Here is a 14,801-nt window from a genome sequence, read left to right as displayed (position 1 = left end):
TGTCTTGGCTTACCCTGGCCGAGTTAATATCTAAATGAACATGGGGAGGAAATTCCCATAAATCCAATGGGTGACGAGGGGGTTACTCCGCCCTCCTCAGCCAATCCTCCGCGGGGTGGGGGGGGTGCTGGGGACAGTTGCATTGAGAAGTGTTCCAGGCCCCACCCACGCCTTTGGGGCCAGGGTGTTAGGAGGGCTCCCTTTCCCATCAGCCATGGGGTCTCGTCCTGAAGCCCTCTCCTCCCCCAGCAGGGAGCCCGGGCCACGTGGCCCTGGGCATGCACTCGAGGCTTGGTTGGGATTGGCTGGTAGGGGCAGAAGGAACAAGGACTGTCCCCTCCTCTGCCCTTGTGAAACTGACGAGAGTGTCTGGGGTAGTTGTTCCAACTGGGGCAATGCAGGCATTATGTTTTCATTTCCCAATTGCAGGCATGATCAGCCATATGGCATTTAGCCATCTGACCCCGGGGACCCAGTGTAGTGGAAGCTTCTGGGAAATGCATGGGTCAAATGCTCTTACCGGGTTTCAGATCTTTCGGGGCCCAGCATGCACTGCATGGCTTTTCTCCTTCCTTGCAGGAGCCGATTACACTTGGTAAATCATCCACTGTCTATTGTTCCTAAATCATGCCAATCTCTCTGGGCTCCTTTTCCAACAGGCAAATTATACGTATTAAACCAGGGAGGAAAACACATCTTGCTTGAAGCATTCCTGGAAGAAGGCTTTCCCTGGCCTGAAATAATTCTCACTGGCTGTTTAATATACCCTATTAAAGACGTTGAACCCAATTTGTGGTGTCTGCCCCTTTGAAGCAGGTGGGGCTGCAGACAAGTTTGTCTGTTTCTTTCTTCTTCAGTGAAGTCAGTACTGCCAGCTTGGAGAGTCTTGCCTATTGGAGGGATCCAGACCTCGCCAAACAATGATAATATTCATTTATCCCACAAAAATTCATTAAATATTTACTACAAGCTTGGCCCTACTTAGCATGCTGAGGACACAGCAGTGACCACAATAGACAAAGTTGCTGCTTGTGTGGAATAGACTTTTTTTTTTTAATGAATTTATTTATTTTATTTATTTTTATTTTTGGCTGTGTTGGGTCTTCGTTGCCGTGAGGGAGCTTTCTCTAGTTGCGGTGAGTGGGGGTTACTCTTCGTTGCGGTGCATGCGCTTCTCATTGCGGTGGCTTGTCTTGTTGCAGAGCATGGGCTCTAGGTGTGCGGGTTTCAGTAGTTGTGTCACATGGGCTCAGTAGTTGTGGCTTGCGGGCTCTAGAGCACAGGCTCAGTAGTTGTGGCACATGGGCTTAGTTGCTCCACTGCATGTGGGATCTTCCCGGACCAGGGCTCGAACCCATGTCTCCTGCATTGGCAGGTAGATTCTTAACCACTGCGCCACCAGGGAAGTCCCTGGAGTGGACATTTTTTGAGAACTTACTTTCTCCTTAAACCTCATAGCCTCCCGTGACTTGGGTTCACTGTGTGCCCACTTTCCAGACTCTATCTTTGTAGAGATTTGGGAAACTGAGTGTGTCAGACACAAAGGGGGTAGTCATTTATTCCTCAGGCATTTATCGTGCACCTACTGTGGGCAAGACACTGTTCTACATGCTCTATGTACACTCACAGAAGTCTCACAGCTGAAGTAAGGATTACCACCCATTGTACAAATGAGGAAACCGAGGCCCCGAGACGATGAACTTACCCCGGGTCAGGCAGGTGAACCATGAGGATGGGTAATGCTCTTAAGTCTATGGTAAACAATCTCTTATGAAGCAAAAAATCAACAGAATTTAATTAAAGCCTGGATCAGGGATGCAGGTGAGACCTAATTTAGAAAGTTCTAGAACACTGGTGTCCATTTGGAGTGGCATATTCCACTGTTCTCCCAGGCTCTCAGGGAACCTCCAGTGGTTCTGTTCAGCTCTCTTTTGGCTGGGGGTGAGCTCCCCCGCTTCACATCTTCATCCTTATACCAGGTGTCCACATCCCTGCCCCCATCCTAGGGGTTCCCAGGTGTCCAGGATGGGGGATATCCAAAGGTGAGGGGCTGCAGAGGTTTTATTCTCACCTTTCTCTCCGGTCTGGGCTCCTTCCTCAGTGCCAGTGTCTGTCTCCTGAGTGGGAATCTTTACCAGATAGGTGCATCCAAGCCTCTCTGCAGCACACTCAGTCCTGCAGAGGTCTCTTGAGTTTCTTTTCTTTCCTTTTTTATTTTAGCAATAAGCAGAACTTATTTATTTATTTATTTGTGGTACGCGGGCCTCTCACTGTTGTGGCCTCTCCCGTTGCGGAGCACAGGCTCCGGATGCGCAGGCTCAGCGGCTATGGCACACGGGCCCAGCCGCTCCGTGGCATGTGGGATCTTCCCAGACCGGGGCACGAACCCGTGTCCCCTGCATCGGCAGGCGGACTCTCAACCACTGCGCCACCAGGGAAACCCCTATTTATTTATATATTTATTTATTTAGGCCACACTGCAAGGCTTGTGGGATCTTAGTTTCCGACTAGGGATCAAACCCGTTCCCCCTGCAGTGGAAGTTGTTAGCGTCCTAACAACTGGACCATCAGGGAATTCCCTTGAGTTCCTATTTTGACTTGGAGGTGGGTCCAGGAAGGGAAAACTGCCCTTGGGTACCAATGCGCAGCAGAGGAGGCAGGAAAACAACTAGTGTGGGGTCCTTTTGGATATAGCCTTGCCACCCAGTGAACTGATGGATGGAGTCAAAAATGGATGCTGAGTGAATGAGTGATAGCAGGAATTCATATCTCATGCACTTGATCCCTCCAACCCACCCCAGTCCAGGTCCCCCAAAAGAAGAATGATAAGCATTTGCTCAATAATTAATAATGAAATAAATAAAATAAATTTAAGCACCTACTGCATGGCTGGCTTTGTTGCTGGGGACACAGCAGTGAACAGGATGGAAACCCCCCCTCATGGAGTGGATATTTACTGTAGCCACGTTCATCTGGACTCTCTCTTTGAATCCTCTCAGCAATCTACTGACCCATTGACCCATTTTGCAGGTGAAAAAAATCACAGAATGAAGTGTCCTGCCCAATACTGTACAGCTAGGAAACTGAGGCACAGAGAGGTTAAGTGACTTGCTCAGGGTCACACAGCAGGTAAAGAGATGGAACTGAGCTTCTGAATCCAGGTTTAAGAGGGAGCCCAAATTAGCAGATACAAACCATTATATATAAAATAGATAAACAACGAGGTCCTGCTGTATAGCACAGGGAACTACAGTCAGTATCCTGTGATAAACTATAATGAAAAAAATATGAAAAAGTATATATATATGTATATATATATATATATATATAATCACTTTGCTATACACCAGAAACTAACACAACATTGTAAATTAACTGTACTTCAATTAAAAAACGAAACAAAACAAAGAGGGAGACCAAGGAGGGTAGGAGGTCGGGAGAGTAACTATGGGCTCCACCCAGGTCGGCTGGCCCCTGTCAGTGGTCAAGTCCAACCTCTCGAACGTGGCCACGAGAGGGCGCCAGCGAACCACCGGCCAGACGCAGAGTAGCGCTCGACCTCCTCCCGCAGGAATGTCAATGGAGGAGGGAGTAGACTTTGGCCTCTAGCCTAGAGCAGCTGCTACTGCAGCTCAGATTCCGCCCGCCTTCCCCTCCCTGGGACGACCGGTTTGCAGCGAGCCCGGGGGGGTGGGGGGTGGGGCGGGACGGCCTTGCAGGGAGGTGTGCCCTCTGTTTTCACCCCCTCCTCCTGGGCTTCCAGCCCGAGGCTTCCCGGGAAAGGTTGGGCAGGACCCAGGTGTCAAGGAATAACACCCATAGCCACATAACAACGAACGTCTGTCACTGATGGTACACCTACTAAGTTCCTGCACTTACTGGGACTTTCTCTCCACCAACTCTTCCATTCTACAGATGAGGAAACTGAGGCTCAGAGAGGTACAGTTGATCGCTCTGGTAGGAGGTGTCAGGAGCTTCTTAGCGTGGACGGTATGCCGGGATGTGCACAGTTTGGTCACTTCCAGTCCCAGCCACGGCTCCTTGGGTCATTTCTTGGTTTCTGCAGGGCTTTAAGAACTGGCTTTGCTTCCAGATCCCTAAGGGAATCGCATGCCTCCTCTGCGGGTCAAAGGAGGTTTCTGAAGGCAGTGAGGGTTTTCAAGAGAAGCTTATTGCTAAAAGGGGAGAAAGAATAATTTAGCAGTCACGTTTGGGGTTGATTACTGGGTCTGAAAGCACCATGGAATTTCAATGATATGTGTCCCCACAGAGCTCACAGCCGGGCCAGGGAGAACTGCCCATAAATAAGAAGCTGCAAAGGCCCAGAGGAGCCTGCTCATCTCATCTAGCCTGGGGAGTCAAGGAAGGCTTCCCGAAGGAAGTGGTATTTAGGCTGAGACCAAAAAGTTTCAGTAAATTAAGAATAATTGGATGGGACTTCCCTGGTGGCGCAATGGTTAAGAATCCGCCTGCCAATGCAGGGGACATGGGTTTGAGCCCTGGCCCGGGAAGATCCCACATGCCGCGGAGCAACTAAGCCCATGTGCCACAACTACTGAGCCTGCACTCTAGAGCCTGCAGGCCACAACTACTGAAGCCTGCGTGCCTAGAGCCCGTGCTCTGCAACAAGAGAAGCCATGCAATGAGAAACCCACACACTGCAACAAAGAGTAGCCCCCGCTCACCGCAACTAGAGAAAGCCCGCGCACAGCAACAAAGACCCAACACAGCCAAAAATAAATAAATAAATAAATAAAATTAAATTAAAAAAAAAAAAGCACGTTCAGGGGATAGAGAGGGGGCCTCTCTGAGGAGGTGACATTTGAGTCCCTATATGAGTTGAAGGAGGGAGACATGTGGATATCTGGGAAAAGTATTCTAGGCAGAGGGAAGAGCAAGTGCAAAGGCCTTGAGGTGGAAGTGTGTGTGGAGTGTTTAAGAAACAGCAAGGAGGTCCGTGTTCTGGGAATGGAGTGACTTATAGGGAGAGAGTGGGATATAATCTGAGCTGAATATTCAGGGATCAGATTGTGTAGGAGGCCACATCGTTGTGGATCTGAATCTAAGTTAGAGAGAGAACCAGTGGAGAGTTTTGAAAAGGGGAGTGACATTTTCTTTCTGTGTTAAAAAATTAGTCTGGGGATGTCCTTTGTTCCTATGACTCGAAATCCAAAAGTAACAACGACGATAAAGATGAATAATTCCACAGCATAAAAATAAGACCAAATACCACCACAGAAAAGTTTAAAAAAAAACTGAGAAAAAGTATCTGCACTTCCTACTATAGACCCCTTAATGTTCATAATATGTAAAGAGTTTCTAAGAATTAATAATAAAATATAAATAATCCCATAGAAAAAAAATTGAGCAAAAGTTGTAGTCATAATGTCCACAAAAAATGAAACACAAATATTCTTTAATGCACTAAAAGACACTGGGCCTCACTCATGATAAAAGCAATGTAAGTTAAAATAAGAGAAATGTGAGATACTAATTTTTATGCATTAGATCAGCAAAACTTTGGGAGATCTATAATGCCCAGTATGGTGAGGCTGTGGGGAAGTAAGCATGCTAACATGTGGACATCAGTCCTCCCCCGTAGAGGTGAAATTGATGATGTTCATAAAAATTACAAATGCTTAGTTTCTTTGGCCAAGTAATCCCATGACAGAAATGCTTGCACATGTGTGAAATGAAGTATAAACACAAGGTTATTCATTTCAGTCATTTCTATCATAGCCAAAGATTGGAGAGAGCCCAAACATTCATCAGTTCAACAAGATCAGTTGCATAAATTATTGTCCATCTACACAGTGGAATATATTGCAGCTGAACCAAAGAATGAGGAAGTCTTCTCAGGCTGATGTGAGAAACTCCTAAGACGTATTATTCAAGGAAATAACCAAAGTTCACACTTATGTGTATAGTATGTTGCTTTTTGTGAAAAAGTTAAAAAAAGTGAATATTCATGCTTTTCCACTAAAAGACTCCATATTTACTTTTAAAGTTGTGATAAAATATACACAACACAAAATTTACCATTTTGACCATTTTTGAGTGTACAGTTCCGTGGCATTAAGTACATTCATACTGTTGTGCCACCATCGGCACCCTCCATCTCCAGAACTCTTTTTATCTTCCCAAACTAAAACTCTGTCCCCATGAAACACTAACTCCCCATTCCCCCTTCCCAGCCTCCTTAAACCACTATTTTACTTTCTGTCTACGAATTTGCATACTCTAGGTACCTAATATAAATGGAATCACACAATATATCTGTCCTTTTTTTTTTTTTTTTTTTTTTTTTTTTTTGCGGTACACGGGCCTCTCACTGCTGTGGCCTCTCCCGTTGCGGAGCACAGGCTCCGGACCTTGCAGGCTCAGCAGCCATGGCTCACGGGCCCAGCCTCTCCGCGGCATGTGGGATCCTCCCGGACCGGGGCACGAACCCGTGTCCCCCGCATCGGCAGGCGGACTCTCAACCACTGCGCCACCAGGGAAGCCCTCTGTCCTTTTATATCTGGCTTATATCACTAGGCATAATGTCTTCAAGGTTTATCCATGTTGTAGCACATGTCAGAATTTCCTTCCTTTTTAAGGCCGAATACTATTCCTTTGTGTGTATATACCACAGTTTATCCATTCATCAGGTTTTTTTTTCCTTGTATAATCAGAAAGAAAACCTGGATAAATAACTCGTGCAAGTTATAACAGGCAGTGGTGGGGGATCAGGAATTGGGCAGTTGAGGAAAGATGAGGGTAAGAGAATTGTTTAAAAAATATTTTTCATATATATATTTTATTTTTAAAAGCACTGTGAATGTTTTACCTCTTTGAAAGATATTTTTATATCTATAGGCAGGGAGGAAAATGCAGAAGAGGAGGAGGCTGGTGCAATATTCCAGGTGAGAAATCATGGTGGTTTGAGTAGGTTAGGGGCCAAGAAGGTGTTTTGAAGTGGTTGGTTCTGAATATACTTTGCAAGTCAGGTGAACAGGATCTCCTGATTGATTAGCTGTGAGGTGTGAAAGAGAGAAAGTAGAGATGACGCCAAGATTTTTGACTTGAGCAGCTAGGATGTAAAGATGAGGTGGTGGGGGCATGAGTGTAGAAATAAAGAGTCAGGGGTTAGCTGGTTATTATCACCTTCTGAGCTTTGGCCAATCTCTGCTGGTCACCAGTAGCATCCACCTGGAATTTAATAACAGCATCACTCCCCACACTGCATTTGTGTTTATAGTTGCCATCTGGATTGACGATGATTCTTCCTTATATGCAACAGAAACTGACTCAGTGTGATTTAAGCTGCAAAGGAATTTCTTGGGTAGATCCTGAGGGCTCACGGAATCACCAGCCTTGGAAGATTGAAAGGGACAAAGTGGCAGCACAGGGCAGCAGCTAAGATCACAGCTTAAATCATCCCCCTGAAACCAACCAGAGGCTCTGGCTTTTGCTGCCAACGCTGGCAATGCCACGCTCCTGTCCCTTCTGCTACCTCCTCTTCCTGACCCCTTCTGTGGGTGGCCAACTCTCAATTCTAAATCCTGTGCATCTGCAGAGTGGAATCAGGGTCACATGCTCACCCTCTAGCTTCAAGAGAAGCTGGGAGAGAAGGCCTGGTGTTTTCTTGCACTAAGACTCTATACGTAGGGGGTTTGGAATACTGTACGCGCCACCTGCAAATAAATATCGAGTTCAGCTTCACTCATGGTGGGTATGATGGCTTTTTCTTCTTGGTAAGGAGATAAATGTGTCTTTTAAAATAAATTATTTAAAGGAATTTTAAAAATATGTTTTCAAATTTAATTTTTATTTTTTAAATTTTTATTTATTTTTTGCGGTACGCGGGCCCTTCACTGCTGTGGCCCCTCCCGCCACGGAGCACAGGCCCGGGACGCGCAGGCCCAGTGGCCACGGCTCACGGGCCCAGCCGCTCCGCAGCATGTGGGATCCTCCTGGACCGGGGCACAAACTAGCGTCCCCCGCATCGGCAGGCAGACTCTCAACCACTGCGCCACCAGGGAAGCCCAGAATCTCCTTCCTTTTTAAGGCTGAATAAATATTCCATTGTATGGGTGGATCACATTTTGTTTATCCAGTAACCCGTTGATGGACATTTGGGTTGCTTCCACCTTTTGCCTGTTGTAGACAAGGCTGAACATGGGTATACAAATATCTCTTTAAGACCCTGTTTTCAATTCTTTCAGGTAATACCCAGGAATGGAATTGCTGAGTCATATGATAATTCTATTTCACTGTTTGAGGAACTGCCATACTGTTTTCCATAGTGGCTGTACCATTTTACATTCTCACCAACAGTGCACAGGGTTCCAATTTCTCTACATTCTTGTGAACACTTGTTATTTTCTGGGCAATTTTTTTTTGATGTAGCCATGCTAATAGGTGTGAGATAGACCCTATTGCTTTTTAATTGTTTATTTAGATGTAAGAAATTGAACTTTATTAAATACAGTGATTGCTAGTGGTTACCAATATATATTTTGTGAAAAAATATACATACATTGCTGGTGTATGCACAAACACATTTTACTGATCGAGTATGTGACCAGAAAAGTCTGGAGACCCCTTAGTCAAACCAGCTTTGGCTGTGTGTATAGGCGGGGAGGAGGGATGGTGATGTTTGGATCATCCCAGAACCCACAGACCAAAGATAGCAAAGTCCAGAGGTTGACTGAGGCATCCTTCAAGGTCCAGCAACAATGCCCCCTCCTCCAGGAAGCCTCCCTTGCCTTCCCAGACACAACTCCAGCTCTCTGATCTGGGCTCCTCAGCCCAGGGTTCCAGAGTCCCAGGGTCCCCTCTCTCTGACCCAGCCCTGACCGCAGAGGGGTCTGTGTCTAGAGGCTGAGGGCTCTCTGGGGTCCCAGCAATGCCCAGGCACAGAATGGGTCGAGCAGAGTTTGCTGAATGAATGAATGAATGAATGAGTGGAGAGTCTGTATGGCCTGAGATGAATGTGAACCAAAAGAGGCTTGGCTGTCGGGGGTGAGGAGGGTTGGGTGAGGCTCTGCTCACCGGGGCCACACTGGGGTACGGAAGCAGCTGCAGGCCAGACATCGAAGGCCAAGGTTGAGGAGGCGTGGCCAGCGGAAGAGCAGGCGATGGGAGGTTTGCACATACAGGCTGCCGGAGGGGTCCACGGCTTTGAGGGCGGTCAGCGGAGTGTAGCGGGTGTTGGTCTGTCTGCGCAAGGGTGGTCTGGCTGAGCCGATGACCTTGACAATTACCTGTGGGGTAGAGCCCTGAGTTTTGGGACCCAAGGAGAGGGGGGTTCTGTAGGGAGAGGCCCCCTCACATACCTGAGCCATGTCCTGGGGCTCTGGGCTCCCCACTCACCTTGGCCACATCCTGTGGGCTCTGTCCCATAGAGTGAAAGAGCTCCCTGGAGGCCGGGAGGTACAAATCCCGAAAGTAGCTCAGGGTGTCAGCGTCAGTGCCTGGGAACTCGGCTGTCGAAACCTGCTCCAGGAGCTTCCCTTCAAATTCGGTGGCCACCGGGCCCGGCTCCACCAGGGAGATGCTGGGAACAGGGGTAAGGGGGAGAGGGTCTTGAGCCCCAGCACACTTGCTGCCCCATTTTGCCCATTACTGTCCATCTTTCCTCTTCACGCCCCTGCTTCTCCCATCATTGTTTCATGCCTCCTTGCTCCCCCACCTCCTCGCTCCTCCCCTTCCCTTGTCTGTCCCATCACTGCCTTCATTCCCCAGTCACTGTCCAAGTGCCCGTCTCACAAGATGTTGAACTGCAGCAGCTGGACAGCCAGACCCTCGAAGAACCCCTCCATGGCGAACTTGGAGGCCGCATAGACTTCATTGAACACGACACCTGAGAGGATTACAGGAAGGTGGGCTCTTTGGGGGTCTGGGTGATGGGCTCTGTAGGTCCAGAGGGTTGGGGTCTTGGGAGACAGCACAAAGAGGATTTAGGGATCAGAGCATATCTGGGGCCAACCCGATGGGTGTGTGTGATGGGAGCATATGGGGTCAGGATGAGGTTGTCTTGGGGTGCCAGGTCCCACCTCTTCCTGGCAGTGTTCCATCCACCCTCAGCCCAGGGAACTCTCCTATTTCCCTCTATCCTCTAAACCCTTGGGCCACTTGGGCATGGGATGCCCAGGGTCCCCAAGGGCAAGCGCCATTCACCAGGGTCTTTACTGGTCCCTGTTGAGCAGTGAATGTGTCCCCCTCCCTTCCAAGATCAGGAGATTCAGCTGCAAGAGAGGCTGAAGGGATGGAGCTGAGTAAATGCAGCTTTTCCATGACAGGGTAACAAGTAGGGTGGATTCCTTAGGGGACTGCTGGGGAGGGGGGCCGATCCGAGGAAATTTCCAGGGAAAGGAAGGGAGTCTAGAGAGGTTCAAGGAGGAAGGGCCCGGGAGAAAGGATGACAAGTAGATGGCCTCCATAGTAGGCCCATGGCAGACATCATTAGTCGATCTCTGCTCTTTTCCCTGCAGAACCTCAGAGTCCCAGATCTAGACATCTCTGGAGCCTGGTGGGAGGTGTTTGGCCAGAAGGAGCCTCAGGAGGAGTGCTGATGGTTCCTTTGAGTTTTGTGGGATGGTTGGAAGAAATTTTGGGAGGTTTCCAGAAGTGGGGTTGATAATGGATATGGATGGCCTTTGGCAGCATCTGTACCACCCCTGTCTACTCCTGTACCATGATAGACATAGTTAATCTATCCCAGAACTTTTTCCTTCTGAGCTGCAGAATGCTTCTCAATGCAGGCATATTTAGGGAATGTGAGCTAAAACCTAATTGCCATCCTTCCAGCTGGGAGAGGGTCAGACGCTGGGAGGATTCCCAGGGGTGCAGCCCCAGGGCTCACCTTGCAGCCCCATGACACTGCTGACCACCACGATGTGGCCCCGTCGTCTCCTCTTCATGCCAGGAAGTACAGCTTTGACCAGACGGACGGCCCCGAAAAAGTTGGTATCAAAGACGGTCTGCATGGCAGCTAGGCTGAGCCCCTCCAAGGGCCCCACCAGGCCCACTCCAGCATTATTCACTAAGGGGGTAGGGCTGAGGGTTACTTTGAAGTCCCCCAACTCTTCTAGTGTCACTCCCCCAGGGACACTCCCTAAATGATCCCACCCCTCCCCCACTCCAAGTTCAGGGGTAGTCCAAGGTATCTTGGACGGACAAATGTGAAGCATTGATAATCTTTAAATATAGTTCAGCATTTGTTATAGGGGACTCTGAGCCCTGGGTAGGGAAGAGGGCTGCTGGGAACAGCCTCAACTTTAATGCATGAGCAATTCAGCTCTGACCCCAAATTGCATCAAAACAGCCACACCCTCCTTAGAAGACCGTTTAGGGACCATGAGTTGCTTCTTCATCATGCTCCTTCCCCACAATGACTCATCAAATTAATTTTCCCAACCACATATGGTTTTCTCCATATGTGAGAATTTCTATTTGATAAAATCCACCCTATCCCCAGGTCTCAGTATATTTCTTATATCTCTAATAAACTGAATGGTATCCTGGGCTCTTAGCCAACTGATCTACCCTTTCTGTCCAGGGTCAGATGTTATTAGGGAAACAAGAGAGTTAGTGCCCAGACACTGGAAAGAACTTGCTGTGATAAGGATCTATGCTTAGGCCAGGGAGGGGGCGAGTGACCCCAGGGGATGCTCAGACTCACCCAACACGTCCACTTCCCCTCCCTGGATGCAGCTGAGACACTGGGCCACTGACTCATCACTGCACACGTCCAGCTGGGCCACGGTGAGGGTCTGACCCAGAGCCTCCCCAGCAGCTGCCTCCAGTGTCCCCTTCTTTCCCAGGTCCCTCATAGTGGCCACCACTGGGGACAGAGAACAGAGTTGGAGCAGGCACTAGGTTCCTTTACCCTGTGTGTGGACTTACATGTTCCTGTGATATTTTGCATGAGTAGTCACAGAGGAATGGAGATCCACAGATTTATACACCTACATTTGTCATACAACCACAAATGCATTCTTGTGTACAGATATGTGTATATACTTCCATCCATCCATCCACTCATCTAGCAAACATTTATTGAGCATCTACTACACCCTATGCACTATTCTAAGTGCTGAGGCTATTGCATGAAATAAGATAAAGTCCCTGCCTTCACAGAATTCAAAACCAGTAGGTAAGACAATAAAATGAATAAAGAACAGATGGCTTGAGAAAAGAAATGCATGCACACCTAAAGTCAACATATGTGCAAATATGCACATGCAAGTGTGAATAGCCCCATTTACATCATCAACATAGGTTCCAATTTATTGAACACCTATTATATGCCAGATAATATGCTAAACACATTTATAAACACTAACTCTAATCCTTACAAGAATCCTATGATTAGGTCATTGACTTATTTTCCAAAGATGGCCTCAACATCTTTTATCACACATGCTCTTCTAAAACCTAGCTGCTCACCCATCAGCCCATGAAATCTGATTCCTCTCCCCTTGAATCTTGTGGCTAGTTGGGAGTCAATAGACTATGGTAAAGGTAACCCTGTGTGGCTTTTGAGATTAGGATGGAAAAGATGTTGCAGTTTCTGCTTTGCTTGCTGGAATACTCACTCTTGTAGGTTTCAGCCACCCTATAGCAGCCCAGCTGTCCTGAGGCCACCATGCTGGGAAGAAGCCCAAGCTAGCCCAGATAGAAAGACCACATGTTCCAGTCTCCTCTGAGCCCGAAGTGCCCAGCTGAGCCCTTCCAAATTCATGACCTTTGTAGACCATGAGACATAGATGATTGCAGATATTTTACGCCATACATTTTGGCATACAGCTGTGTATGCCATACACCCCATACATTTTGGGGTGATTTGCTTTTAGCAATAGTAATCAGAACACGTAGGTAATATTATTATCCCCATTAACACACTGAGGCTTAACACAGTGAAGTTTCTTGCCTGCTCCACCCCTAGCAAGTGTGAGAACTGAGATTTCAACCTGGGTTCGTCTGAATGCTGATCTCATGCAGCTGTACACGTTTGCACCCGCCCCCCCCCCAACGCCTGCACCCACAATCACACACACATTTGCATGTTGTCTGTGAGCCCATGTAATTCACAGGTGCTGCACACATGAATGGGACCACATGCATCTACATATAGTGACAAGCATGGGCCCAGGGGCTGGGCTACCTGAGTTCAGATCCAGACTCTGCCAAGTTCCAGCTTGGGCAAGGACCTTTGGCAGTCGGTGCCTCAGTTTCCTCATTTCTAAGATGGGGCAAATGAGAGTGTCCATCTTTTCGGGGTGATGTGGGGATTAAATGACTTTCTATATGCAAAACACTTAGATGGAAGCCTGGCACATTGCAAGCAGTCAATAAGCATCATCTTTCAGCAGTTTTAGACACTCATCTGCCAGCCCACAGGGACACACACTGCACAACTACCTCTCTGCACACTGGCACCCAGACTGTCACACCCAAAGCTGTGCGTGTCTCTAAGACAGAGGGTAGAGGGCTGGGAGAAGCAACTCTGCCAACTGGGGCAATGCCCTCACCCCTGCATCCTCCTCTTAAGTAATGGCCCTTTGCTTACTTCGACTCCAGTGTGCTCTGGGTCAGAGGTTCCCATGGGCCATTGATCCCAGAGTGGCAGGGGGTCGAGTCTCTAGACCTAGAGCCCCCTCCTCCTTAAACCCTCAAGGTCAGGGTCACTTAAGAGGCTTATCTTGGAGTATTAATCTGGGGATGAGTGGGGGTGGGGACTCTTAGGGACTGACTAAGTGAAACCTCAGAGAAGCCCTCCCCAGCCAGCCCTTCTAAAAATAAATATCACCCACACCCACCCCACTTGTTTTATTTTGCTTCTGACCACTTATCTGCACTAGCCACATCATAGGATTTAAACATCTGTTTATTGTTTGTTCTCCCTCACCTCCCCCACTACATCACTACCTAGAACAGAGATTTTTGTCTATTCTGTTAGCAGCTGTGTTTCTAGCACCTAGAATCTGGCACCCAATAGGTGCATTAGAAATATTCTTTGGATGAGGGGATGATTCACAAGCAGAGGTGGGAAGGGGGCCTCCGTGTGTCCAGGGTCCTCCCCAAGCCCACAAATGCAGTCGAAGTCATGGACTAGTGGAAATAGTGCTGGGAGAGCTAAGGGTCTTGGGAAGCCATGCCCACCCCTGTCCTTCCCAGCCTCACCCTGGTCCCCTTACCCTGGTAGCGCTGCCTGGGGTCTCGAGCCAGCTGCGCTGCGAGCTCCAGGCCAATTCCCGAGGAGCATCCTGAGATCAGTACAGTCCGCGGTGCGTCGGCCATGTTGATCCCTTCCTGGACGCGTGACCTCTGCTGGCCAGCACCTGACTCCCGCCACCCGTCCTCTGCTCATCTGTCCCCTCCTAAGCACGCCCCACCTGCAGGCTGAAAGGGCCCTGGGAGCCCCCAATTATGAACGGACTTTGGGCAGGCAGCTGGGGGGAATCCCTTCACTTCAATATAGTTCCTTCCGGGCTTCCCTGGTGGCGCAGTGGTTGAGAGTCTGCCTGCCGATGCAGGGGACACGGGTTCGTGCCCCGGTCCGGAAAGATCCCACATGCCGTGGAGCGGCTGCACCCGTGAGCCATGGCCGCTGAGCCTGCGCGTCCGGAGCCTGTGCTCCGCAACGGGAGATGCCACAGCAGTGAGCAGCCCGCGTAACGCAAAAAAAAAAAAAAAAAAAATATATATATATATATATATATTATATATAGTCCCTTTCTTTTATATGTCAAAAATGTCCTCTCGCTGCTACACTCAAAACTGGGGGCTTTTGTTATGATGATAAATTATCC

General features: G+C 48.5%; 1 protein-coding gene across 1 annotated transcript; it reads right to left on the bottom strand.

Moving 5' to 3' along the window:
• Window positions 1-9,032: 9,032 nt before the first annotated feature.
• RDH8 (retinol dehydrogenase 8) lies at window positions 9,033-14,289 on the bottom strand (the record flags this gene model as incomplete). Its single annotated transcript, XM_082621689.1, has 6 exons — window positions 9,033-9,248; window positions 9,358-9,541; window positions 9,754-9,847; window positions 10,850-11,029; window positions 11,669-11,830; window positions 14,187-14,289. 6 exons carry the CDS (start codon window positions 14,287-14,289, stop codon window positions 9,033-9,035), a joined length of 939 nt encoding a protein of 312 aa, XP_082477815.1.
• Between the last annotated feature and the right edge of the window lie 512 nt (window positions 14,290-14,801).

Source organism: Mesoplodon mirus, assembly GCF_964341445.2.
Source record: "Mesoplodon mirus genome assembly, chromosome: 5".
NCBI classification, from domain to species: Eukaryota; Metazoa; Chordata; class Mammalia; order Artiodactyla; family Ziphiidae; genus Mesoplodon; species Mesoplodon mirus.
This window is presented reverse-complemented; position numbering and strand designations above follow the sequence as displayed.